Source organism: Lepisosteus oculatus, chromosome 11, assembly GCF_040954835.1.
Source record: "Lepisosteus oculatus isolate fLepOcu1 chromosome 11, fLepOcu1.hap2, whole genome shotgun sequence".
In the NCBI taxonomy this organism is placed as follows: Eukaryota; Metazoa; Chordata; class Actinopteri; order Semionotiformes; family Lepisosteidae; genus Lepisosteus; species Lepisosteus oculatus.
The window spans coordinates 28,440,589-28,468,314 of record NC_090706.1 but is presented as its reverse complement, the minus strand read 5'-3'; the positions used below and the strand labels follow the sequence as shown (position 1 = coordinate 28,468,314).

The window sequence follows — 27,726 nt, the reverse complement described above, 5'->3', positions numbered from 1 at the left end:
TAACCCGACTGCAACCTGGGGCGCGCAGGCGCAGTGCCGCGACTCGCTACAGCGCCTGTAATGGCTGCTGGCTGAAATGACTCAGATGCTGCTGCTCCGTCTGTTTGGAATTGAGAGCGGAATCGACACCGTTAACTTGGGCATACCTGAGTTAAAATGGTTGATTTCCGACCGGAGAAGCATCGCGAAACAGAAACTAACGGAGTGAAGTGAGTCCTATTCCTGTAGGTAGACCGGTTTATGTTTCTTATTTGTTACGGAGGGGGGGACGGGACGGAAAATAGAAGCGGAGTAGCGGCGCTCGATTGTGTGTGTGTGTCCCTGTGTTTGCTCCCGTCGTGGCAAAAATGAGAAGAGACCTACGTAGGTTATCGTGGTTTATTTGAACACCTGTTTCTGTTTTGCACACAGGTTGTTTTACAAATCGCATTCTGGCTTTGGGATTCGGTTCGGGATGTAGATTCCTTGTGATACCAGCAAAGCCCGAGTCCGTTTTCCTGCCTGTTGTAACTCGGGGCTCTTTTTTTTTTTTGCGGGGACGAGATTTCCCTCTGTTGCGCCGCGTTTAGCGTACTTATCCAGCAATGCGGTGTTGTTTTATTAAAAAATAAATACACAGGCGTTATTTGTGTACGTGTGTCTTAAGTAAGTGTGTACCCATTTTGCTATATATTTCACCACCAACACGATGAGTTACGTAGTTTTACGGTGTGTGTCTGTGGGTTGCCCTCGTCTTTTCCGTTTGTACGGCCGCGAAAATGGCTGTGAAGTGCTCGCGAGCCGACCCTCGAGCCCTGCCTGCAGCCCGCGGGAGCCTCAGACGGCTTCCGAGGAGCTCGCGGGGTTACTGTAGTTCACGTCGTGCGGCGCTGCGGCGCGGCAGGAAACGAGAAGGCCTTCAAAGTTCAAGCCTCCGCGGACGAAGTGGCCACGTTTGCCCGGCCGCACGGCGGGGTCTCTCCCTGCCTCTGTCAGCGGGTTACGTAACGCGTTTCGCTTGACCACAGCACTTAACACGTACGCGTACCGAGCTGATGATTGGTGTTGCATACCTTGCGTTGCCACGACAAAGTGGCTACGGGTGCTTTTCTGGAATAGAAACAGCGAAACGCACTTCTATTAAAAAAAAAAAGACCGTGCCTTATCTTTCAGGCTTACTATTATTGGGAATGTTGGGGTTAGTTTAGTTTTGGCTGACGCCTTCACCCCGATGTTATCTTTAGATAACACGACGCATTGTTCCCGCCGGCGATAGTCTCATGAGCGGTCAAAGGTTGAGAGAGACGATTCGTGCGATTAACAAAAGGATAAAAGAGGTCACAGGTGAGAGGAGGCCGTTCGCTCGGTGGGGTTGCTTGTACCGGATCTGATCGATCCGATCATCTCTTTCAGCAGTTTGTAACAGAAACAGGCTCGTCAGCTTTCGATGACGCGAAGATGGGCAGCTTGTTCCAGACTCCCACAGCCCTTTGTGTAAAGAAGTGACACCTTTTCTTAATATTAAATGCACTCACACGCAGCTTCCCCTGCTTTCACTGTTGATTCTGAAAAGGGCATATGTCCTGAAAACAAATAGTTCAGTTCTAGTTTGAATTGATGGAAAGATATGCTTTGGGGCCTCCTGAGTACAGTAATATTGGGTAAAAAGACTGTTATTGTGAGACTAAAAATATCTTCTAGAAACTCAGTAAGGAGTGACAGATTCCTCACAAACTGGATCATAGTATTGATCCAATGGGACACTGAGACAAGAAGCTCACCTTTCAAGTCGATTTAAGAATTGGTGAGGTGTAGAATTGTGGACAATTGAAAAGGAATTACTGTATGGTTAAATGATAAATTACACAGCCTTACTGTTGTTTTATGTAAAGCAGTGACAATTAAAAATGTACATGCACGGAAATGCATGTGCTGAATATCTCAATGACATGTAAATACAGAAACAGTCTGGTGGCCTGTGGAGGACTTGATGTACCGGAAAATGCGTCTTGCTCATTTTATTATTTTGACATATTTCCGTTGAACAGCACTTCAGTAAGTCTGTGTGTGGTCTGTTTTCCCTTTCTTGCATGTGGATAAAGTGGCAAAAGTTGCACAAGAAATTAGTTGTGGGGAATTATCATACTGAAAAAAAAGTTTCATTATGTTAGTATGGGATTAAAAGTGACACAGACTTTAAATTATAGGTGAGGACCCAGTTCATCCACTTAAAGCTTAATGCTACCAAGAAGAAATGGTAAAGGTGTGTGTTGCTGTTTGGTTTAGATGTTGATTTTTTGTTGTGTTTATCTTATGGGGTCAGGGTTTGGTGACTGGTGTGGCCTTGTGGCTTTGAAGATCAACATCTGCCTGTTTTGTGATCCCGACAAGAGGTGCTGACCTAGACTACAGTGTAGTGGAGTCCTGAAACCAAGCAGTTACACTGTGGGTGGAGTAATGTGCTTGTTTCATGCCTAGGGAAACGAGGGACAGACCTTGCTCATAATGAAATGTACAGTGACTTTTTTTTATCTTCGGATCTGCATGCTTGGATGGAAAAGGCACTTCTACGTGTGGAGCTTCTTGTCTGGGGACAAGCTGGGGTTAATTCTGTGCCGAAAAGATGAAAAATCAGTGTTTCTGCATCGCCTTCTCTTTGGAATTAACCTTCTTGCTCCCTTGCTGCCCCCTTCCATCTGACCCCTTCCAAATACCTTATTTGTACTCCAATGATAATCCCTGTGTTTGAAAAAGGTTTAGTTGGATTACACAATTTAATATTCCTGCTCGCAGCTCCTCCTCGCACTGTCCAGCTCTGCACTTTAAAAGAAGGCAGCCGCAGATGCAGCTGTGACATCGCAGTGAGGCGCTCTCAGCACCTGCCTGGAAGGCAAATCAGGTCGCTGCCATCAGTGATGACTGTGGACCAGTAGGTGGTGCTCTTTCCTCTGGATCAGAATTCCCACCCAGTGCATACCATACAGTGACCATACCTTGTTGCAGGACCTACTGACTGATTACACCAAAATCCTGAATACTTGGTCATTAAATACCTCAGGGCACTGTTCATTACAGTTGGGGGTGGCAACTCCAGTGTCCTGTCTAAGCTCCAGTCTGGGCTCGCATAATTCTAGCCTCCCTTAAGATTCCCTCAATTCAACTAGTATGGCAGTTTCCCACTCCTCCCCACTGGTCTGCCATGCAGCGCAGCTGCTGACGCAGAACCATTGCTGCTGCATGTCACTCAGGTGAGATCTGCACTTCAGAGGTGGGAGAGGCAGGGTGAAAAGCAGTGTTGTTGCAAGCAATGATTAGTGTTGCACAGTACCTCGGGTCAAATCAGTGAACACTTTGTAGCGCAGTGTGAGTTTCGGAGTGCTTCATGGTCCCCAGCGAACGTACATTGTTTTCACCAATGTGGCTGGGCAGCTTTTTCCAGATTCCCACAACCCTTTGTGTATGGAAGTCCCTCCTGTTCTCAGTTTCAAATAAACAAGGTCACAAGCGGAAGTTTATTCTAAGTTTGCACTGACACGTCGACACCCATTTTAAAGCCATTATTTTATTATATCCGTGAAGTGAGAACAAATTCTCATTTACACTGGCTGCCCAGAGTCCCATTGGTGCAGCTGGGTGTTTTGTGGGTTGGAACTGAATGATGAGCATTTTGCTTGGGGACTCTATGGCTTCTGTGACATCCTATCCCTGCATTTGATAAATAATGTAGGCCCTTCCCTTACAGAGCACTGTGTAGAGGGAAATGTTGAAACAGCAGGCAGTAATAGCCACACAATGCAAACTTGTTGGCGTGTGCATGCGTGATGAGCAGACTGCAGAGTCTCTCCTCTGCACGTCGTCATGATCCCGCTAGCTGCGTGGGCACTCGCCAGCATTGGTTTGTCCGTGCCTTGAGGGTGTGCTTTCGCAACACCCATCCACCCGCTTTGTACCCGTTTCCTCCAGTTCAGGGCTAAGGGGGGCCGGAGCCTAACCCAGCAATCCACAGGCGCAAGGCAGGGTACACCCTGACTGGAGCACCAGTCCACTCCTGAGCCACACAGACACACCCACTCCCACCAGCGCCAATTTCCCCAGCTGCCAGTTTATAATAATAATAATAATAAACTTTGAGAAGGTGGCTTCTCAAAGCGCTTTACAGAATGAAAGAGAAAACACAATTACAATACACAGAGGAGACCGTGGATGGTGGTACTAAGAAAGGCAGAGGGGTAAAGAATGGAACCAGTGCAGTAAAGGCTCTTCTAAAGAAGAGGGTCTTGAGTCTGGATTCCCAGCAGTATGTCTTTGGACTGCGGGAGGAAACGAGAGCCACCAGAGGTAACCCATGCGAATGTGGGGAGAACATGTGAACTCCAGGCAGATAGTGCCCCAGGAAATGAACCCAGGGGCCCCAGATTTAGCAGTGCTAACCAGTGCTCCCCTGTACTGCTCCAAATCACCACGGCTTCCTGGAGTGTACAGCGTGCTTGTTGGCCGCCTCCCTGTCCGTCACATCTGACGACTGAAGCTTCAATCTTGCCTCACTTCACCTGCTGATTGTCCCAGCAGCCCCCGGGATTAATTCCCGCGTGGAGCTGTGAATGTGTCAGCAACTGATCTGTTCGTTTGTGTCGTGCTGTGCAGTTATGTCAATGTTAGTGTAACAGTAAACGTACTGGGTCTCATGTCGTGGCTCACGGCAGTCCGATAGTGTCTTGTAATAAGTGTGGCTCTCCGAAATTCCTGCTGTTTCAGTGCCTTCTTCCTCCGAGCGTCCCAGCTTTCGCTGTTGCTTTCCCTGCTCCGAGGTGGGCGTGATGCTTGTGTTGCTAACAGGAAGTGTCGTCCGCGAAGCCTCGGTCGCCTGCCTGTTATCAAGGAGCTGCAGCTCGAAACGTTCGGGCACTGACCATGGAAACGACGGTAAAATGGAAATAGCTGTTGTTTCTTTCCTAGATACAGGGCAAGTGCTCTAATTGTTTTTGTTAAGGTGCTTCCAGCTCCTTGTCTCCCTGTAGCTCTTCTGTTGAATCCGACAGATTCCTGCTGGGATGTGGGGTTGCTGATGAGGACTTTAGGTCTTCGCCGTGGGTGATAATTTTTCTGCCTTTTAGACGAAGGCCTCCGAGTCGTGACCCGCCTGCCTGCCGCTCTGTACAAGCCCTGCAAAGAACTGGCAACACTGTGCCTGGCTGCCCAAACAATCACATCATTGCATTTAGTCCCCGTCACTTTGTTAGAAGAGCTGTGCGCTGATTCCCTGCTTTAGGTTTGACTTTCCCAGTTGCGTCAGTTTGCTCCCCAAGTCTCGGTTTCGGGCAGGTGCTCCTGCGAGGGGCTGAACTCGCTGCTGGCTTGAAATATGGAGTGTAATTTCACGTGCGGAGCGACTCTGGGTGCAGCTCGGGGTCATCTGGTGAGCCGAATGCAAAGGTCATGTTGACACAGGCAAGCGCTCTGCTGTATAGTGTTGTGTGCCAGGCACTGCTGCGCTGAATCCATCGGTTGCCCGTGGAATTGATCACACATGCCGAGAAGAAGGACCCGAGTTCCAATATGGATATCTGCTCCTGTCTTGGTGGAGTGTGCACGTTCCCCGGTGTTCACATGTGGGTTACTGCCCCTATGTAAGTAGGCAGGCGTTTATTTTGATTGCTGCAAATTTCCTTCAGCTTGGAAGAAGGGGGTAAGGGGGGTGTTCCCATGTGGCAGGCAGCTGCACCCCCCCCACGCCTCATTCTGTCTGCTTCTGTGCCCTCGGCGTGACCTCATCCTCTTGTCCCCCCCCCCAGCAGTCTAGAGCAAGCCTAGCGAGACGGGGAGCATGGCGCTGAAGGAGAAGCTGGAGGCCGCGCTGAACGTGGGGCTGAGGGTCCCCAGCATCATGCTGCTGGACGCGCTGTACCGCTGGGACGTCAGCTCCTTCTTCCAGCAGATCCAGAGGAGCAGCCTCAACAACAACCCCCTCTTCCAGTACAAGTACCTGGCGCTGTACCTGCACTACGTGGGTGAGTAGCAGCTCCTGTTCTCTCTCTCTCTTACGTGGACAGGCCCTTTGTCTGCCCCGCGAGGCGTCCTGGATTAGGGCGAGTGCTAAGCAAATAGGGATACTGATAACTTGGCCTTTTGTGGCTGGGACAAAAATGAGAAACATCCCATAGCTTTACCAGGGGAGTGAGTAATGAGCACTGTTTATAGAAACTGTTGAACCCTGTGGGAGCAGTGAACTGGCCTGACCTGTGTGCTACAGGGAACAGGCTGTGCTCCGCTAGCTTTGCTGCACAGCTAGGTGATCTGCGCCAGAAAAGGAGAGCAGGCTTTGAATCAGTGCTTCAGATCTCTGTACGCCCACAGTGGCTCCCCCCTTGCTGTTTTTTCCTGATGTACTGTAATAGTAGAAGAGGTTTGTTTTTTTTTAAGTGTCAAGCAGGTTACATGACAGCCTTGTTTTGAGGTCCTCCTTCAAGGGCTGTGGATGAGCAGAGCTGTCACTGCAGGTAGAGCCTCCTGTAGGTTTTCAGCCGCTCGGTTTATCAGACCCTCACTAGGCTGTTGCCACGATCGAGCGATGATGAGCCCAGTCTCGACAGCAATCCCTTCCATGCGGAGAAGATCTAAACACTCAAGATATTTCAGGGGGTTAGGGGGGCCCGATCTGCCATTCCCCACATTTGGGGGGGTGTCCTGCGCCAGGGCAGGGGTTATTCCTGGTGGGGGGAGGTTCGAGGGAGGGGTCGTCTCGGACTGAGGGACTGTTCTTGGCGGGGGGGAAGGGAGTTGTTATTGTTTAATGCTTGTTTTTTTGATTGCTCTGAATACAGAATAAACCATTTGATCCTGAACAAGAAATACTCCTCTAACAGACAGTTTAAACAACTGTTAAAAGCCCTTATGTCTGCAGCTTAGCTTCAGGTTTGTTACTGCTCTGTCTCTATTAGTGGATTGCTCTATTAGTGGAAAAGGTATAAAAAAGACATAACTATGGTGCAAGGGTTTATCTGAGAAAGTAATGAAGCTTCAGGGACATCTGTCATGTGTTTGAACCACAGACCTGTTGGGAGCTAATCTTTTGTTTGTTACAGTTAAAGGCTGATCTGATTGAGCAGTGAACTCCTCCATTAAGTTGCCATCTTTAAGTAAAGATATCAGCTAAATTTATGAGTATTATCATGTTTGATTTCCTTTCTTCATTGCAATATTTGTTTTGGAAAAGCGTATTACCAGTAGAAACAAAACTAATACTGTATTTGAAAGCAGATTGGAGTGAACCGCTCTAAAGAGACTCTAAAGGCCTAGGATGAAAAACTGATCAGCCTCTGCGGCTTACACATCTTATATCTTGAGGGTGGAATCGTTTGCAGTCCGTTTTTTAATTGGTAAAAAAAAGGTTGTGTGCCTGGATATGCCATAGGAGTGCATTTTTTGGTGAGTGTCCAAACTCTGCACGATCTTGAAAGTATGTTGTTTTTTAGGATTTTAAGTTATTGTTTTATGATGATCTTTTTTACTCACTGGCTACCTCTTCACTAAGCTTGTGCTCATTAGTTATTTAAGAATGGCTTTTTTTTCCCAGTACGAAACAGGTCCAGCACATCAAATATCCTAAAATATCTATGCTGTCTAAGTGAGATGTTCTTACTGTGAGCTGAACCAGGGGAAACCACATTCCTCCCACTGAGCCTGCCGATAGGTGGGTGTTGTGCAAGTCCAGGCTCAGCAAAACTGCTCGATAACACTTTTTAGGTATTACTGCCCTGTCTGCATGGTTCCTGTCTATCTTGTAACATTATTTTTCATGCTCTGGAAGAATTCATGAACTCAGTTTGCTATAGCTGAAGTTTCAGAATTCGGCAGGGTGTACTGTTACAACCAAATGATAAAGCTTTGCCCTCTTTTTGTATACAAAAGAAGATAAGAATCATGAGAGAAGGCTTCTCGGCCTGGTTAACTTATTTGGTGGCTTGTTCCATCCTCCCACAACCCTTTGAGTAAAGAAGTGCCCGTCCTCCCCCAGCCCTGGCAGTGTGGGTAAGTGGACTAGTGTGTGTGTTTTGTTTTTTTTAAGGGAGAGCAGGGTTAGTTCTTAACCCCATTACCTTGAAGTGTAGTTTTAGAAACCGGATCCTGTTTGATAGGGAGAGTGTTGTGAGCTGTGTGCGGAAGGAGACACTGGCTCAACAAGTGTGCTCCCAAAGTGCTGCAGGGATTTGAATGGAGTTGTTGAGGCGTGTTATTGGTCCTGATTCACTGGGTGCCTATTCACAAAGCCCCAGCTCATGAGTTATTTAAAGAATGATTTTTTTTTCTCTCGCAGCGGTTCACACAGGAAACCATTCTGCCCTCTTTTTGGCCTGAGCAGCAAGAGAGGACAATAGGCAGTTGTACCCAGTCAGTCTCCCGCAGTATAAACTGCTGACTAGGGCACTGTTCTATCCCAGAGAGAACGTGGCCGGCCACTGTCGCTGGGTTCATTACACCCAATTAATAAAAGTCAGGAAGAACAACGGACAAAACTCGATTGGAAGTAGCGGCTCTCGTTCGCCAGCTTGGTTTTAGGATGGAAAGATGTGGGAGGGATGAGTGGGTTTGGCTCAAAGTACCAGCTTCTGGAAAAAGCATGTCAGCAGTATAAGTGTGTACCGGTTTCCTAAGAATAGCTTTTTATTTTCAGTGTGCTGCTACAAGTGCAGGAGAGGCGGTTTGATGAGAGTTAGATAATTGTATGGGGAGTACCCTACCTTGAGGAGTTACCCTGTGGTTAAGACGCTGAGTCTTGGTAAGGTGGAGAGGGTTGTACTTAACTATAACAAGAGCGGTAGTTGAAATCTCCTTCTCCAGGCCTTCAGTGGTTTATTGAGTATATCTTTGGTAATAAATCCCCAGACAACTCTAAATGGGAGCCGGATCTGTGCTTGTGTCATTCTGGCTGGGAATAGTGAAAGGCTGCCTTCTGTCTCCATTCACGTGAAAATCCCCGTGCGCTTGTGGTTGGCCTTTTTCTGATGCGAACCGCAGGTGTTCGTCCTCCTGTTTGTAATTTTGCGCAGCTGTTTGTCCTTCTGTTCAGAGCTGCGCAGGTGCAGAAAGGCGGCTGACGCAGGTCCTGCGGCCCTTTGAGAAACGGAGACGCACGCAGGGGTCTGGATTTGGGTCTTTACTCCAAAGCTGGAAAACGAAACCCATTGTTTTATTTTTTGAAATGTCGTTCCTCGGGAGAAAAATGAAAGGTGACTTTGTTTTTTACTAATTGTGGATTTAGATGAGTAAAACACCTGGCTGACATGGGTAGTAGTCTTAATCAAGACCAGGGATGCCTAGCTTTATTCCTCTGAGGTCCGTGAACTGTCAGAGAAAAAGCACCGGTGTTATATGAATAAGTCATTAAACCATCCCATCCGGATTGCCCGTTCCCCGGATTCAAAGGTGCCCGTTTTGTGATTGAGGATGTCCTGGTCAGAATCCGCTACTGAACAAACCGGCTTGAACAGCTTCTATTGAAATGAATTGGGATACACTGTGCATTCCAGTGTATTCCCAACTCCAAGCCGTCCTGCAGAGCTGTATTTCGGGCCTGGCTGTCTCTGAAACGTCCTGTCTGGGGCGCGGATCAGCAGGGAACAGCGTCCTGCAGGCCGGAGCATGGGAGGGCCTTTGCTGAAGAGATACCCAGCACAGAGCCCTGCAAGATGGCCTTATTCCAGATGCCTTGGGGAGCGTCCCCTTGTGTGGTCTTTGTTGACTCCCTTTGCTTTTCCTGATTCAGAGTCTTTCAGGGGTTTCATGCCACTCTTCAACCCCTCCCCCCAGCTTTTCTCTCACCCCACAGGGCATGGAGCTGTTCTCGAGTCTACACTGGGACCAGAGATTGCCAGACTGGTCCAAGATCCTGGCTTAAGAATCCCCAGGCTCTGTCTTCCTGTTGGTTCTGGCCTTCAGCTGATCCTGCTCCAAGGGGCGTGACCCTGCGCTTGTTGGCATTTTGCAGTCGACCGCGAGCGACAGGACGAGACCAGTGGCTTAAGCTTGCGTGAAGGCACCGAAAAATGACCGATAAACATCCCTTCCCGTTTTCTATTGCCTTGCTGCATCCGTGCAAGGATCGCCAACACTCGCGCTGAGTGGGCAAGACGAGCTAAGATCTGAAGATCTGAATTTGATCACTTTGGATAAAAGAAGGAAAATGTCGTTCGGTCTCCCCCCCCTCCCTCCCGGAGAGCCCGGTTCTGCTGGGAAAAGAAGAGCCGCCGGTTCCAGTCTTGCAGAGTGAGGGGCTCAGTCGCGTGCCGGGAAAGGTCTGGTGTCAGGTCATGCAGGGGGCCGGGTGGGCCTGGCCTGCAAGAAAACCCCACCGCTCGTACACTCGAGTTACAGCCTTGTGAGCGAAAAGGCGTTTTGAGAACTTTTGTTCTCTCCCCTCGTTGTTATATTTAGCTGAGGTGAAGAACCGCGGGCTTTGTGGCGCTGTGCGGAAGTAGAGCGCAGTCTGATAAAAGGCAAAGAAGAGCAGGCCCAGAAGGGAAGGAGGGGTGCAATCTGAAGCGTCAGCAAACCCAGCAGCTTGCAGGGCTGCCGAGAGCACGCAGAGCAGGTTGTTTTTCTAAACTTCGCTGCGCTGACTTCACACCTGCAGCGTAATCTTAGGTGTCTCGGCCTCTTCCTGCACCTGCAGTGATGGCGAACTCTGGTGTGATGTGGTCTTTCAAAATGCTGAGAGAGACCGGTGAATGAAGGCAACAGTGTTAGAGGAGGGCAGGAGGAATGAGACAATAAGGAGGGTTGCTCACCAGGGGAAAATGTTCAGCCCACCTGTTACCAGCCTTTGACTTTGACAATTTAGTGTTTTTCTATGCTCCCGAACGCCTTATCCAGTAAATCGCGGGATAACAGTGTGAATGGGGGTCCCTGCAGTAGGCCGGATGTGGCTGTCTTGAGTCTGGGACTGTGACTGTTGGAGGGATGAGTGGGTCCTTGGTGTGACCCCTTTAGCCTTTTCCTGAAACGTACCTGTACCACAACCCCATGTGAAACCGGAATCGGTCTTCTATTAGATCCTAGCCGTCAAAGATGGTTAGTCTTGGTACCTTCATTCCAGAGCTTTACTCCAGCTAATAACTGAATTATCAGGATCTTCAGCACTTGGGATAATTAAGCAGTAAAGGGTCAATTCTGTAACTAAGTGGAAGGTTCAAAGTCCTGGAACTGCATGCAATTTTACTGTGAAGCTTTTGCTCCAACTAACACACAGTTATTAAAGCATTGATTTTCAGCGCCTGAGTTAATTAAGCAATTAACGGTCAATTAAGTCATTTATGGGGAGGGTTAAGGAACCTCTCCTTCCCTGTGTTGTCTTTGTCCTTGTCCTGTCTGGGTAAGAGGGAGGTGTTGTGGAGAGCAGAGAAGATCCACAATTGGCAAATCACGAATTCTGGGATGTGTAAAACACGACTACAGGGATCCGTTGGAAGAGCGCGTCTCGAATTAGGACGGCACACTAATTCGAAGGTTTTCTCCCTTTAATTTCCGAAAGCTGTGCACAACGGAAAACGCTTCTGAAGGACTCCATAGTTGCATGGGTGCCGGCCCTGTTCTTGTGAGGCCTGCCTGGCATACAGAGCGACAGCTAATCCCTACCTTTCCTCCTTCGTTAAGCCATTTCCAGGGAAAACCCCCGCGGCTCTGCCTTTTAAACTCGAGCATGAATAGAGGAGAGAGGCACTTGAAGCAGCCTCTGCGTGTCAGAACGGATCGGATCTTTCGTTCCGTGGAGAGAGAGGCTCCCTGCTTATTTCCATCACCTTGTCTCGGAAGCTGCTCTGCACTTTTCCTCTGCAGGAAGCTGTCGCAGTTTGGTCAAGTGAGCAATCCCGTTATTGTTTTAGGGTCGCCACTGTAACAAGTCTGGTCTACCCTTGCAGGATCAAAAAAAGTGTTAAGTGTTGGGGTTCAAGCCGTGGGGTTTCTAAGAACCTTTTAAGTCCGTGCTTGATAAACGTCTATAATGCACGTGGGAGGGAAGATGCCAGCTTGCAGTCAGACTGAGCGTTTATACCCCTTTCTGACTGTCAGCATCACTCTTGGGGATGTCTGGGTTGCAGCGGGAGGACAAGCTCTTTACAAACACAGGCTCCTGCCGTGTAAGCCAGAGTTTCCATAGGTGCAGGCTGCTGCTATATTTGGCATCGGGCGTTGCATAATAAGACGGATGAGACATGCTTTGTCGGCGAGCTGGCGTTTCTAAATCCGAAAAACTGCAAAGCCTTAATCATTCGCCTGCGTCACGCGTCTGCTCTGACTGCGGCGTCATCGAACAGCCTCTTTTCCCAGCTCGTCTCGGCGAAGGGCTAGAATGAGAAATATCTCTGTTTCTAATATCTAAGAGAAATACCGGCAGCCATATCAACCTGCAACTCACAGCTGGCAACCCGCTGAAGGCTCAGCAGATGTGAGCCTTGCCAGTACCTGGATGGGAGACTCCTGGGAAAGCTAAGGTTGCTGCTGGAAGGGGTGTTGGTGTTCCCAGCAGGGGGAACTCACCCTGCTGTCTGTGTGGGTCCTAATGTCCCAGTATAGTGACGGGGACACTGTACTGTAAACAGGCACCGTCCTTTGGATGAGACATAAAACCGAGGTCCTGCGTCTCTGTGGTCATTCAAAATTCCAGGGCGTTTAAAAGAGCAGGGGTGTTCCCCCGGTGTCCTGGCCAAATTTCCCTTTGGCCCTTACCTATCATGGCCTCCTAATAATCCCCATCTCTGAACTGGCTTCATCACTCTGCTCTCCTCCTCACTGATAGCTGGTGTGTGGTGAGTGTACTGGTGCACTCTGGCTGTCGTTGCATCATCCAGGTGGGGGCTACACACTGGTGGTGGTGGAGGGGAGTCCCCATTACCTGTAAAGCGCTTTGAATGGAGTGTCCAGAAAAGTGCTATAGAAGTGTAAGCAATTATTATTGATTATTATCTAACATGGGGCAGCAGGCTGTAATGAGTGGATGGGCACTGCTAATTGCATATTATACTGAGTAATTGGTGTATATAACATTTGTTTTCAATAAACGTTTTTTAATGGCGTACATTGTTTTAAAGAAATAAAACCCAAGTCCAGCCTCTAGGTCTGCTTTACTCTTTAAACATGCACTGGAATATTAGTTAGATTAAGGCTTCTTTCCACACGAGACACTTGACCATGTACCAGAGGTCATGGCCTATCAGGTCACCTGTCCTGGATCAATAGCGTCTTAGCCTTTTCTTCCTGTCACATGACATTGTGCACTGCATTTTTAAATTCCTAAGCTGTGTTTGCATCTGTCAAATTTAAATTCATTGACAGCCTGCGTAGATCAGCTTAAAGGCAGGGCTGTTCCTGTTGGAGGGTGTTTTTCTGTCAGATCGTTTGTTTCTTGTTGCTTTGCCAATAGATGCTGCTGAGTTTGCATCTGTGTCTTCTTCAGTATTCCTTTTAAGTGGTGGTTAGGTGTGTCCCTGAGGGAATTCCGTATTCCATACGGGAGCTCTCCTGTTCGTGCAAGGAAGCCAAAGTGAGATGAATCCTTCTTGAGGGGGGAAATTATTTATTGCTGCTTCAGTTGAAAGGCGGTTTTGAGGGCGTTGAGAAAAGATAAGAGAGATCGGGTGTTGTCAAGCAATAAACCTGTAACATGTTAAATGACCAGGGGCACAAATGCATGACCCAGGTTGATCCTTCTCTAAAACGGGGGGCCTCCAGCCATCTTTCTGGAGAACCTCAGTCCGGTCTGTTCTTCTAGTGATGAAGCACACTTGAATTTATGACTCAAGTGTGCAAGTGGTTTGTTCTATTGAGGCGCCAAATGACCTGTTGTAAAAAAAAAAAGCTCTTGCTTCATTGCTGTAGAAATGTATGATTATATTGGCTGCCTATACAATTTTCAGGCTGGGGGCCCTGGATATTAAGTTTGGAGACTCTTGTAACAGTATAATATAGAAACCCAGCAGATTTTTTTATAGCAGGTGAGACAAACTGGAAATTGCTGACTTTATTGCAGAGTCTTTTTCTGAAGTCTACTTAATCTTAATTTGTGTTAACAAAAACACTCATAACATGCCTGTCTATTTTTTTCTTTATTGTCCCCTTGGCTTCTTACAGCTTATTGATCCATGAACATGGTCATCAAATCATTGTCTCCTTAGAATGACCCGTCGGTAAGGCAGGGGATGTAGAGATGATGCAGGCTCTCTTTTTTTTGTCCACCGCATACTGCGCCATCTGACGCCTGTGCAGGACTGCTGGTCGGGCACACGTGCGCGCTGTCCCAGTGTGAGCGGCGCCGGTGCGCGCTGTCCCAGTGTGAGCGGCGCCGGTGCGCGCTGTCCCAGTGTGAGCGGCGCCGGTGCGCGCTGTCCCAGTGTGAGCGGCGCCGGTGCGCGCTGTCCCAGTGTGAGCGGCGCCGGTGCGCGCTGTCCCAGTGTGAGCGGCGCCGGTGCGCCCTGTCCCACTGTGACCGGCGCCGGTGTGCCCTGTCCCACTGTGAGCGGCGCCGGTGCGCCCTGTCCCACTGTGACCGGCGCCCGTGCGCCCTGTCCCACTGTGACCGGCGCCCGTGCGCCCTGTCCCACTGTGACCGGCGCCCGTGCGCCCTGTCCCACTGTGACCGGCGCTCGTGTTTTGCAGGTTACATCCTGAGCGTGGTTCTCCTGACTCTGCCCCGCCAACACCTGGTCCAGCTGTACCTGTACGTCCTCACGGCGCTGCTCCTCTTCGCTGGCCACCAGATCTCCAGGTAACCCTGCCGCCGCGAAAGCACACTCCCGCCTGGGGACCAGTCGGATTGGTCAGATCACTCGGCTGCCGCTTTTATCCAGAGCAACCTTTTTTTTATATATAGGCAGAGGCGCATGCAGTGCGGCTCCCTTGTTCCACACTCCCACCACCCTTTGCGAAAGGAAGTGCTTCCCGTTTTCAATTTTAAATAGGATTCTATGGCACAATTGGCTTTATTCTACACAGTATCTTCTTCAGCAGCCTGACTGGGCTGTAGGAGCCTTCTGGGTAAACAGTTGGCAGCTGGCAACACCAGCGTATTTCAAGTCTAATGCTTCATCACTTGACCATCTCAGCCTTCGTTGTGTTAATTCTGCATCAGCAGACATTTGGCATTACAGTAATGGTAAAATGCATGTGCTTCGGCAGATTTCGCAGAAAGGCTGCTGGTTAGTTAAACTGGATGCAGGTGATCAGTCCCGTGTGAGCCTTATTCCCAGAGCAGTGACTCTTGTCAGATGCTGGGAGGCTCTGACTATGTCCTGCTGGCTTTTCAGAGACTACGTGAGGAGCGAGTTGGAGTCGGGGTACGAAGGGCCTCTGTACCTGGAGCCACTGTCCATGAACCGCTTCACCACAGCTCTCGTGGGTAAGTGCCTCGCCCATTCAGGGAGCGTGCACTCATCTATACATCGGCAGTGCTGTTTCCTGGCCCTGCCTGGTGTAAGTTTTATAGAGAGCACTTACTATCCAGTGCCTGAAGACCTGAAGCAAACAGCAATTTCCACCAAATAAGGAAATAATCAATTAAGTAATTAAAGGGGAACTGCAGTCCCAATTTCTCAGACCGGTTAGTGGATCTCGGTAGCAAAATAAATTCATTGATGTTCTAGAAAAAAATTACAAATTCAGACTTAAGCACAAAAATGTAAGCTTTGTGAAAATACTGTAAGCCGCAATGTTGTCGCAAACTCGCATTCAAGTTCCCCTGAATTGCGACGTGATGTGGCCCTTCCTGCTCACTAGATACTGCAATGTACCAGCGAATAAGCGCAGGATGTGCAGCAGACATTTCACCCCTGAAATGTTCCAGCATGATCTACATGCAGAGTTAACAAGTACTATTTGTCAGCAAAACCGTCTCACAATCGAGAGCAATATTCCTATTGTATTAAAGAGGTGTATTCCCAAGCCTGCTTGTTTACAATGTCATAGGGCTGCACACGTCACCAGAAGTTTTGTTGCTTTGTTCTAAATCGCAGACCGTGGCCCTGGAAATTGTTTTGTGTTGTCCAAACAAGAAACAAAATGAAATAAGTAAATAGATATGAAAAAAGGGGAAAAGTTATTTCATGAGTATTCAAATCCTTAACTGTGGCAAACCTAAATTAATTTAGGTGCACAAAATTACCTTAACAAAGCAACACAATTAGTTGAGTGGCCTCAGAGTGGAATAAATGCAGTTCACATGATTTCAGAATAAATACACCCGTCTCTGCAAGTTCCCACTGTCAGGCAGTGAATTTCACGCATCTCAGAACTTTCAAAACAACTCGGTGATAATGCTGTAGAAAGGCACAGATCAAGACCTCTGCCTCGGCAGCGATACACCATCCCGTCTCCATGCCAGTCACCTGGAGTCGGTTAATGACCACGCCCTGTCCAGGTGTCTTTCACCATAAATACCCGGAGCCCACAGAGCTTCGTTTTCCCTTGTCCCTGTCTCCCTGATGATATCCTTTCTTGGATTCCTGAACTCAGCTCAGTTTTCCAACTTTGTCTGCCGGTATACCCTACGGCTTGTTACCTCCCATTGTCTGCCCGGCTTTGGATTCGGATTTAAACTTGGACTTTGGTTCTTTGGATTCGCCCTGCCCTACAGAATGAGCTTCTCCATGTCCCCAGCTAGTCATGGTCTCACTTGGTGCACTGAGCTCATGGCAGAGTGTCCAGAGTGCGCGCTGCGTGCGATCGGTAGCGTGCAGATCTATGCAGTTCCCTGCGCGCTCCCTGCGGGTTTCCCGGCCCTGCTGCCTCTCGCCCAGCACTTGGGATCTCTTTGCACTCCCCAGATCGCACTACTGGTCCCGTTGCAGTCGCGGGACATTACACCCTTAATGTCTCTTTAAGCACAGTCATTGAGAAGTCAGAGGTTCTGGATCAAATGTTATGTTTACTGGAATGTGTATATGTCATATCGTCATTCCTCATAATGGGACACAATAGGAAGTATCGGTATACTTTTGCAGAGCACTGTTTTTTTTAACATGTGACACAGCTGTTCTTCTATCAGTCTGGTCAAGCTTGAAGGTAAACTGAGCTTAGCAGAACATGGTTTACAATTGTGGGAATCTGTCCTTTTTTTCAGCAGTTCAGCCCCCCCGAGTCAAATCGAAAATTAATTTTCTGAAAAGCTGGCGCAGTTCTGCGTAGCGGAACTTGGCCCGGCCCAAGAAGTTCAGCTCACGTTCAGGATAACTGGCAAACAACTCACTGTCCTTTACCCAAAGCCTTATCGCTGCTCTAGTTTGCAGCAGCTAATGGCAGCGACACGCGACTTTTCCTAGGATTTTCAGTCGTAGCCTTCATTTACATAATCATAAGAAAATCACAGCGAGTTGTAGAGAGTCACAGCTCTTGCCCGCTACGGTCAGTTGTGTAGTGTGACACCCCCAGCGACTCAGTCAAAGCTCTCTTAACAGCCCCTACGACTCTCTGCGACCCATGACGATAAGATCAAACTGGTTTGATTTTCTCGTAGCGAGTCGCAAGTCGTAGGGGTGGGCAGTGAGCCAGATGTGTACTTGTGTACGTAATCGCACAATACTTATTTGTTTCAAATATTTGTTTTAAAGGTGTTTTGTATTTTTAACTGTTTTATTTTTGTAAATTCGTTCTATATTTATGAAGACGAATGATGTTTTTGAAGATGTTTATTCGTGGACAACAATGCCTGTGTTACATTTTTCAAGATGTTTACCTGCTTGTTCTCCATGTTGATTGTTGACTTTTGTACTCCCCGTTGATTGGCAGCTGCAGTTGTTGAATTTGACATGCTCTCCGACTAGGAGTCGAGTGGTGTCGTATAGTGTAACACCATCTTAAGTTAGCTCAATCTGTAGAATGAGCAGGCTGCCTGCTTATTTGGGTTGAGGGAATTAAAATTGGGAAAGAATACAAAAACTTGAGTGTCACTTTGCACAAGGAAAAGAGGGTTCTCTTTTTGCTTAAGAGATCCCAGCTGCTTTTTCGGGCCTCTTATTTTTTTTTACCCTTTGGTTTGAAGAAAAGAGACAGTCTGGTTTGTCAAACCCAATTTGTGGCTGTTTGTTTGCAGTAGGCCACACCTGTGCTCAGTACAGTACACCCACAGAAAGTTTCTGGTGCACTCAGAGACGATAACAGAAACACCTGGGGTTTAGTAATGTTCTGTCTGTATTGTCTGACTTGTATTAACTAACAGTTTGCATATGACTGACGTACATGGAGACACTGCAAGTTTCATTTCTGATTCCTGCCCTGCGCAGTAGTTCTTAAGAGCCAGTATCCTTCAGGAATAAAGTGTCAGGGCCTATGGTGCAGTAATCTGATGACCCAACACAGTGGGTCAGTGCTGGAACAGAGTGTCCCAAACTGACGCACTACCTTGGACCTCGTTACTCATTGTTGTGAGCTCTGGCATCTGATTTGGGGGAAAATCGGAAGTTTGCCATTTGCCGTGATTGAGAGAAACTTTTTTCAGCCAAAGTGAAAGTTTTTGCCAATCCCGGCAAGGAAAAGATTTGGTGGTCTGTGGGGGGGTGGGTTGTCTAATGCTGGCGTCGCACTGCGCGACTTTTCAACTGGTTTGATTTTCTCCCAGTGAGTCGTAAGCCGTAGGCGTGGGCTCTTGTGTCTGCGACGGTCGACAGCCAATGAACGCTCAACCAGAAGTACCACGACCAAACAAATGTGGTCTACTCAAGTTTTTCGGCGTATCCTCTTCCTTTTTTTCTCCTCACAAAGGACGTTTGTCGACTTTTGTGCGGCGCTCCTCTTGTGCTCCACGTTGATTGGCTGCCAAAATGAGGCAGTACTTTCGCAGCACATTCAGCGACTGCAGTCACTAAATTTGACATGCTCTCTGACTAGAGGTCGTGCCGTGTGACGCCGGTATAGACTCTGCAGCATCACATTGTTCAACAACTAAATTAGCTAAATGCATATGAAAATTTTTAGTTCAATCCAGATTTAGGGCAGAAACAGGGTAAAGATCTAGATGGACAGGATTGATGTTAACACTTGGTGCATTTTTTAAGATCAGTAGACACAATATGGTCAGCGTGGACATCGGATGTGACGTAGAGCAACTCCTTATCTATCCGCTGCTATATTTAAATGACCAGGTAATCAATTCATGACCTAGCCGTGCTAAATCTTAGCCTTACTTAATTGCAAATTGAGTCAACCACCCCAGCATAGACAGACGGAGGCTCAATTTCCTGTCTGACGTATGGCATGTCTGCAGCTTGGTGCCCCCTGCTGTTAGTGCTGTGCTGACCCTGAGTGCGCACTCTGTTTTAGGGCAGCTTGTGGTGTGCACTCTGTGCTCCTGCGTCATGCAGACCAAACAGATATGGCTCTTCTCTGCTCACCTGCTCCCTCTGGTGGCCCGACTGTGCCTGGTGCCCCTGGAGACAATTGTGTTCATCAACCGCTTTGCCATGATCTTCACTGGCTTGGAGGTTCTCTACTTCCTGGCCTCCAATTTGCTGGTGCCCTACAACCTGGCCAAGACTGCGTACCGAGAGCTTGTGCAGGTAGGGATTTTCTGTTCTGAAGGTTCTGGTGACACTTTTTTAGGCTTTTGCGTCAGTAAGGGAAAGGATTAGAGATTATATTGCATAGGAGTATGGGAAGTAGAATGCCCTGTTTTCTTCTGAAGATCTACAGCCTTCCTGGACTAGGACTGTTATATTTAGTGTGAATGATGACCTGTGTTGCGAGCACATCTCTGTTGGTGATTTAGGGGTACTGTCTTCTGACGCCATTGCCTCTCTCTGACAGTACTGACACGCCTGGCTCTCTGCGTCAGGAGGTGTTGTGTACTGTCTCCCCTGCCCCTCTCTGACAGTACTGACTCCTCTCCCTCTCTCCGTCTCAGGTGGTGGAGGTGTATGGTCTCTTGGCTCTGGGCATGTCCCTGTGGAATCAGCTGGTGGTTCCTGTCCTCTTCATGAGTTTTTGGCTGGTCCTGTTTGCCCTTCAGATCTACTCATACTTCAGCACCCGTGACCAGCCAACCTCCCGGGAGAGACTGCTGTTCCTCTTCCTCACCAGGTGTGCACAGCTCTCTGCACCCCCTTTTCTTCATCCGGTCCTGTATTGGACGCGTGCTGGTGATCAGTGCTCTGAGTTTTTTTTTTTATAAAATCTCACACATCCTGGGATATGTTGAGGCTGAGAATAGTATAGAAGGATATGTGTAAAAAAAGTGGAACTCAGAAATAATCTTCACACTCAAACAACACATTGTTGTGGTATTTTTAATATTTTCCTTAATATAGGAACAGAGTACAAAATTAAAGTTGTCCGTTAGTGAGTTTCGTCTAAAAGAAATGATGTCTACATCTGTATTGCTACTATGTGTATTTGTTCTTATGGAAGTGTGTATGATTTGCCTGAATGGGGATAATGTTCTTCGGGCTGGCACTGAGCCCCTCTCTCCTATCCCCACAGCATCGCCGAGTGCTGCAGCACCCCCTACTCCTTGCTGGGGCTGGTCTTCACCGTCTCCTTCGTGGCGCTGGGCGTCCTCACACTCTGCAAGTTCTACCTGCAGGGCTACCGCGCCTTCATGAACGACAACACCATGCACCGGTGAGGCCACATCGCGGTAGGAGTGGCCTTTCCTTCTCGCTGTCCCCCAGCATGAAAACACAGGGTCGACAAGTGGAATAAGCCAGACAATTCTTACATTTTTTTTTTGCTGATTGAAAATTTCCAGCCGAGCCCAACAAGCAGCAGCACCGAGCGTGCTATTGAAGATCAGAGCCCAGGGCTGGGCAGTAGCAGTGTGTTGGTGCTGCGCACGTTCGGGTTCAGCCTGTGCTGGATTGTCCGGATGTGCGCGCTCAGTGCCCTGCTGTCTCTCTTCTCCCCGGCCACAGGGGCATGACCGAGGGGATCACTCTCCTCATCCTGGCCGTGCAGACCGGCCTGATCGAGCTGCAGGTCATCCACAGAGCCTTCCTCCTCAGCATCATCCTCTTCATCGTGGTGGCCTCCATCCTGCAGTCCATGCTGGAGATCGCTGACCCCATCGTGCTGGCACTGGGAGCCTCGCGAGACAAGTAAGGGCCGCCGGGGGTGGGGTGGGGGGGTGGCAGGTCAGCTCCTCCAGGCACGGCACAGACCCACTGTGGCCTGATTGCTTAACCCTTTTTGTATGAGCACGCTGTCTAGAGTTTCTGTATTGTGAAAATATAAGGATTGATAGGCAGGTGATGTGAGTGACATCACATGTGACAAGTATCAGATTGATGATACAGTACATATGGGATGGAGACATGTGGTAGATCAAAATATTTGTACTTTCCTGTCGTGCCTGGATGTTTCTATTGCATCGGAATTACTACGATTAATTTATTCGGGACCTACTTTTGTGTCCACTTATACGGCTGTATTTTGGCATGATCTCTTCAGGAAGAAGAGAGGGAGATACTAGTGAGGTGAGAGTAAAGCTCTGGAACGCGCTGGAAGAGCTCATCATTGGGGCAGGAGTCAAGGGCGGTGGTTAGGGTACTGGAGTGACACGCTGTTCTCAGGTGTGTCACTTCACCTGAACTGTTCAAGTGAACTATTCTTGTAGCGCCCGCTACTCTGGGAAGGGAAATAACAGTGTTGTTCCATCGTGTGCTGGATTTGGTGCCATGCAGAGAAGAGCAGTTCATAAAGCTCCCGGCGCAGGCCTTCTGCACGTGATCTCTTCTCATTCCACAGCGTGCCTGAAATCCGGGCGTGGTTAGGGAAGCTCTGGCTGAGTGTGTTGGTGTGTTGTGTGTTGCAGGAGCCTATGGAAGCACTTCCGCGCGGTGAGCCTGTGCCTCTTCCTGCTGATATTCCCCGCCTACATGGCCTACATGATCTGCCAGTTCTTCCACATGGACTTCTGGCTGCTCATCATCATCTCCAGCAGCGTCCTCACCTCGTTGCAGGTACTGCGCACCCGCCTTCTGTCTCTTCCTCGTCTTCTTCTCCGTCGGCCCTTTTCGGGGCCCTTTGTTGTCTCTCCTTTCCCTCTCTCCCTTTCTGCTCTAAGAAGAAAAAAGCAAGAAAGAAAGAAAACTGCTGAGTTGAGCGCAGGCCATTATTCAGAGCGCGGTTCTGTTCCAGGTGTGCTGGGAGGGTGCCAGCCCCAGTGATGAAGTGTTTCTCGTTCCTTAGATGGGCTGCACACCCAGCAGTTAACCCTGCAGTGTCTGAGAGCCTTCTCCCGTTGAGATATTGGCAGGCCTATGTACCTCCTTAGCTCTGTCACAGCATTCGTTTTTTTTTCCTCAAACGAACCTATAATTGCCCATTTTTTTGTCTACCCACCCAGTTCCAAAGCAGTTGCTTTAAGATTCACGTCTCCTGTGATGACTCTTTACTGCTCATGGAAAATGGGAACACAAATGCAAACCACCAGTGTGTTTAGGGTACTGGAGTGTCACGAAGTGCATTTAAAAGCAAGAACGGGAGGCACGTGTTTACACAAAAGGTGGTGGGGGTGTGGAACAAGCCACCCAGCCATTTATTTGAGGCCAATACCCTGGCTTCATCCAAGAGAACACTGGATGAGATCCTCTAGTCAGGACAGGAGGCACTTCTTTATAAAAAGGGTGGCGAGAGTGTGGAGCAAGCCGTGTTGTTGAAGCCGAGATCCTGCTTTCCACCAGCACTGATGAGTGCTTTTCAAACAGCAAAGTCAAATGTACTCAATAACTTGTGAAACCTCCAACTTACATAAAAAAATAGACTAGATTTCCAAGTATGCGCAGCACCATATTCTGCGATTCAGAATAAGGCAACAAAACTTCCAGTGAGGTGAACCGGCCATGTTACATTGTAAACAAGCAGGCTTGTGAATACATACGTCTCTTAATCCAAGAGAAATATTCCTCTCGACTTTGAGACGGTTTTGCCGATAAACGGAACTTACTTGTTAACTCTGCATATAGATCCCCTTGGAACATTTCTGCTGTGAACCGTCTGCTGCACAACCTGTGCTTATTCGCTCGTACATCGGCACATCGCCTTACACCAGTCATTATAGTGACTAGTGAGCAGGAAGGGCCGCTTCACATCGCAGAATTCTCACTCTTGCCCATGGCGAGACCCATTTGCGACAACATGGCGACTCGCAGCACTTTCACAAAGGTCACGATTTTGTGCTTAATTCGAAACTTATAACATTTTTCCGAGATTTAATAACCTACTTGAGCAATCTGGACTGCCATTCCCCTTTGATTACCAGATGGGCGAGCCCTCACTGTTCTTGTGTCCCCCTCTCAGGTTCTGGGCACGCTGTTCATCTACGTGCTGTTCATGGTGGAGGAGTTCCGCAAGGAGCCTGTGGAGAACATGGACGACGTCATCTACTACGTCAACGGCACCTACCGGCTGCTGGAGTTCCTGGTGGCGCTCTGCGTGGTGGCCTACGGCGTGTCCGAGACCGTCTTCGGGGAGTGGACGGTCATGGGCTCCACCATCATCTTCGTCCACTCCTACTACAACGTGTGGCTGCGCGCCCAGCTGGGCTGGCAGAGCTTCCTGCTGCGCCGCGACGCCGTCACCAAGATCAAGTCCCTGCCCACCGCCACGCAGGAGCAGCTGGAGAAGCACAACGACATCTGTGCCATCTGCTACCAGGTACACAAAGGTCAAGAGTCAGTGATCGGACGTATCTGCCAACCCCCACTTTAGAGAGCCGTCATCCTGCAGCCCTAGAGACGTGTTCGGGCAGTGAGAGACCAACAGCACCTGCTCTGTTAGCACTCACCAATAGGTCCAGTAGATCATTCAGGGAAGACTCCTGTGCCTAGGGTCCAGGAACAAGGTCACCCTGATTGGACACATCCTGTCCTTGGGAGTTTGTTCAGTACGATTACCTTTCAGGGTGAAGGTGCACGATAGACGAATAAAGCAGAGAGAGTTTGGGTGGTGCACAGCAACGAGCCAGCGGGAGACTGATGGAGTAGGAGTTTACACAGATATGGGTGGGGCATCTGAGACAAAAGCATATTGACAAAGCAGTTAGCTGAAGAAATTTCTGTTTTTATGGAAAAAAAGACACGGTGTAGTTAATCAGCGTTGAAGGACAGAAAAAAAAAACTTTCACTGTTGGTGGACTGAAATCTTTTAGAGCTATGAATTCTCTTGCTAGAACTGAAAATAATAGTGGTCTTGCCAACATGTGAAATTCACATACATCTTATACTAATTTGGACTTGGTACCTTCTTCTGCTGAAAACCAAGAGCAAGAGCTGCACATCAGTCAGGAAATGAGGTCAAAGAGCACTGCTGTAGGACCGGTGCCCACTTCATAACCTCACACTCATTCAGCTAAAGCAGAGCTGCTCCCAGTGCTGAAGGCATTAAGGAGCTTACTGAGATATGGTTCATCCCTATAATCCTTAAGCACCGTGTCTTTTCAGAGCTGAGTAACTGACTGGATTTAAAACTTGTCAGTTGAAAATGTGAAATTCTGTTGGAACTTTAAAAAGCACGTTTGAAGTTGGAACTTGTATTCTGGAGTCACTTTGTTACAAAATGAAAGAAAAATGACAGGACTCTCTCTGGAGCAAAATTGTATAACTCCAGTTAACCTTAAGTTTAACAAGTACCTGTACTGTAAAAAATCTGTTTACTTGATTGAATTTTTGTTTTGCTGTCCCCCAGGACATGAAGTCTGCAGTCATCACTCCCTGTAGTCACTTCTTCCATGCTGGCTGCCTGAAAAAGTGGCTGTATGTCCAAGAGACCTGCCCCCTCTGCCACAGCCAGCTCAAGAGCCAATCAGCGACGGCCACGGCCGCCACGCCTCCACAGGAAGCACAGGGGGTGGGGCAGCTGCCACAGGATCCTGCTCCTCCAAACCCAGAGGAGGCGGGGCCTGCAGAGCCCCTCCCAGAGGGCGGGGCCGTTCCGGGGGGAACAGACTCTACAGGAGAGGGTAGCTGCGCACCGGAGGCCCAGCCTCACCCTGAATCGGGTCTCCCAGCGCCCCATGACGCCAGTCAGGAGGGACTTGGCGCTGGCCTCCACCCTACACACCTTGACCCCCTTGAGAACTGTCCCCAGTCTGTGGGCGGGCGGGACCAGGGTTGGGAAGGGCAGGCTCCTTCTCCGATGGAGTGCCAGGAAACTGTCTGCGCCAGCCGGAACTCCGCAGGGTGCATGCCAGGAGGGCCTACCTGTGCCACCGGTGTGTCTGAAGGCCAGGCCGCGCCAGCGACCCGGGAACACTGAGTCCATACCCGTGCCAGCGCCGGGAGCCCTTTGCAGAGCGCAGAGCTGCTGTTGCCCACTGACAGCTCAGACTCCAAAGCAAGCGAACGACCCATCGCCCTCTCCCGTGACCCACCCCCCTTCTCCCAGCTCCTTGCTGAATTAACCTTTTCCCTGCCGCCCTGCCTGCGGGGGGGGGGCAGGATACTATGACTGTTAAACAGAAGGTCAGGACGAGGGGAAAGACGGAGGTTTTGATGTACTAGAAGCTTTAAGCACGCTTTAGGCTAGCACGTTGTCGCTGTCTTGTATTTGATGTAGGATTTAATTTTTTAATCAATAATCTGCCACCGCATTTGCACTAATGTAATTTATAGCAATGCTCCAAAGTTGTCTTGTCAGGTACCAAATATTTTTTGGTGTGTATGAGGAAAAAAACTGTTTAAGGGGTTTTGATATACTTACAGTGTTAATGCAGCACCAGTGGATGTGAAATGGGCGAAAGCTTGCGTGAACACTTTGGTGCCCTCTACTGGTAGAAGTGGGAAGAGCTTCCGTCCATGGATTGAGAGCTGGTGCGAGCAAAAGAAATTCACTCAAATACTGAATTTATTTTGACAGTGTTATTTTGCATTGATTGCATTTGTGAGAATGAATACATATACGATGTATGAACAAACTCAGCAAATGCCATTTTTAAATTATTATTATTTTGTAGGGATTGGTTAGCTTTTGCACGTTTCCTTGAATGCGAAATGTTGTTCATGATGTATGTGAATTTCACATTCATCGTGGCTTCTGTAGGGTTTTTTTTGTATCTTATCGTTTGAAATGTATTCTCGAGTGAAGGGATTTTTTTTCATTGGAGAGATGAGGAAACCCTAATCCAGATTACATTCTATTTTTTATGATGTTTTTTTTAATATTCAACTAACAGGAGGTGTTAATCCGAGACTGCTGAATTCCGAGCAAATTTCAGTTGTGACTGAGCAAGAGAATTTGGCTGGAGTCTTCTTACTTTTACGGAACTGAATGTCAAAATAAAAACGAAGCATAAAATTTCAAGAGTCCATGTTGCCTACTGTCCTTTCATGTACAGATGTTTCCTCGGGGAATGTGGTTCAGGCACACCAAGGTTTTGTGGGAAAAAAAGTTTGAATTTACACGCGGTTTGAACAGCTCCTTGTCTCTATCACAAATGACCAATCCTTTGAAGTCTGAGCCAGCATTACATTGTCAATACTGAATCGTGTCTCCATGAGACTGTGACCAGGACTCGCTAGAAAGGAAGCACTGGGGTGAGTTGAGCAGAGCTGTCTTATTTTTTAAGGATACAGTGTTTTTAAGGGACATGCTGGACAAGCTTCCTGTGACATCACCTGGCGTGCAGTGACATCACCGGGTGTGCAGTGACATCATGCTGTTCCTTCAGGCATGTCACAGCTGTGATGTCCACGTGTCCCATCAGCTCCCTGACCACGCAGGAGTCGATCCCAGAGATCCAAGTCCTGGAAAAGCTGGCTGCCCTGAAACGGGTTGGGATTTTTAACTGCTTGTTCTTGACTTCCAGTCTTCTAATCTGTGTACCCCTGCTTTTTTAATCATTACACAAACGAGCTAATACGCCAAAATGTGCCATGGAAACACAAATAAGTGAGCTGTACAACCCCAGAATGGCACGGCTCTTGGAGACCACTGTCCGTAGTCGAGGTGCAGTTGGGTGTATCTGGGCTGTTCTTCATCAGCACATCTTCAGTCAGAAGAGGCTCTTGTGCAGGAGCTGCACAGATGCGACGCAAGAAAGGCGTGTCTGCAGCGGCTCTTCCCGGGTTCGAATGCGGCTGTAGGCTGCGTGTCAGGTGATCTGGCGTCCCCTTCTGTGGTTGCCAACAATCGGTGGCTAAAGAGCACGCTCATCTTAATGAGCTGGCTTGCTGGTATCTTGCTGGGTTGGAATGAATCCTGTCACGCCTTATAGGTCTTCAGGAGCAGGGCTGGAAATCTGTGGTGTGCTGGAATAGCAGTGTATGTAAGTGTTATGCATGGTAATGTCTTATTAAAGGTTAAGGGAAGCAGAACTTTCTTAGGCAGTGGATCATAACCAGTTCATCTGCTGCCAGTAGCTGTATCGCCTTGCAGCTCTCAGCTGGCAGCCCACTGAAGCTCAGCAGGTGTGACCCTGGCTTGTCCCTGGATGGGAGACTCCAGGGAAAGCTAAGGCTGCTGCTGGAAGAGGTGTTAGTGGGGCCAGTAGAGGGTGCTCAACCTGTGGTCTGTGTGGGTCCCTAATGCCCCAGTATAGTGATAGAGATGCTATACTTTAAAAAGGGCACCTTTTTTTCTGATGAGATGTTAAACAGACGTCCTGACTCTCCGTGGTCATTACAAATCCCAGGGTGTTTCTTAAAAAGAGCAGGGGTGTTACCCCAGTGTCCTGGCCTAATTTCCGCCTGGCCTTTACCAATCATGGCCTCCTGATAATCCCAATTTATGAACTGGAGCACTCTGTTCTCCTCCCCACTGATAGCTGGCCTGGGG

At 48.6% G+C, this 27,726-nt stretch overlaps 1 protein-coding gene across 4 annotated transcripts; it reads left to right on the top strand.

Annotated features, from left to right (window-relative positions):
• The first annotated feature begins 26 nt into the window (after positions 1-26).
• On the top strand, positions 27-26,258 carry rnf145a (ring finger protein 145a). Of its 4 annotated transcripts, none has more exons than XM_015349353.2 (11): positions 27-209; positions 5,775-5,987; positions 14,629-14,737; positions 15,276-15,367; positions 19,282-19,517; positions 19,862-20,037; positions 20,437-20,577; positions 20,868-21,050; positions 21,767-21,914; positions 23,254-23,610; positions 24,640-26,258. In XM_015349353.2, the coding sequence occupies exons 2-11, from the start codon at positions 5,804-5,806 to the stop codon at positions 25,207-25,209; spliced, it is 2,196 nt and encodes a 731-aa protein (XP_015204839.2). In that variant the 5' UTR covers positions 27-209; positions 5,775-5,803; the 3' UTR covers positions 25,210-26,258. The 4 variants fall into 4 exon arrangements, with proteins under 4 accessions (XP_015204839.2, XP_015204838.2, XP_015204837.2 ...); XM_015349352.2 differs by having other exon boundaries at positions 5,772-5,987; XM_015349351.2 differs by having other exon boundaries at positions 27-224.
• The last annotated feature ends 1,468 nt before the right edge of the window (positions 26,259-27,726 follow it).

What these genes read in the sequence shown, in the direction of transcription:
- rnf145a (XM_015349353.2), top strand. Translation starts at nt 5,804, where the DNA reads ATGGCGCTGAAGGAGAAGCTGGAGGCCGCGCTGAACGTGGGGCTGAGG. An exon ending in GCTGTACCTGCACTACGTGG is followed by an intron (nt 5,988 to 14,628) that starts GTGAGTAGCAGC and finishes CGTGTTTTGCAG; the next exon opens with GTTACATCCTGAGCGTGGTT. An exon ending in AACGACAACACCATGCACCG is followed by an intron (nt 20,578 to 20,867) that starts GTGAGGCCACAT and finishes CCCCGGCCACAG; the next exon opens with GGGCATGACCGAGGGGATCA.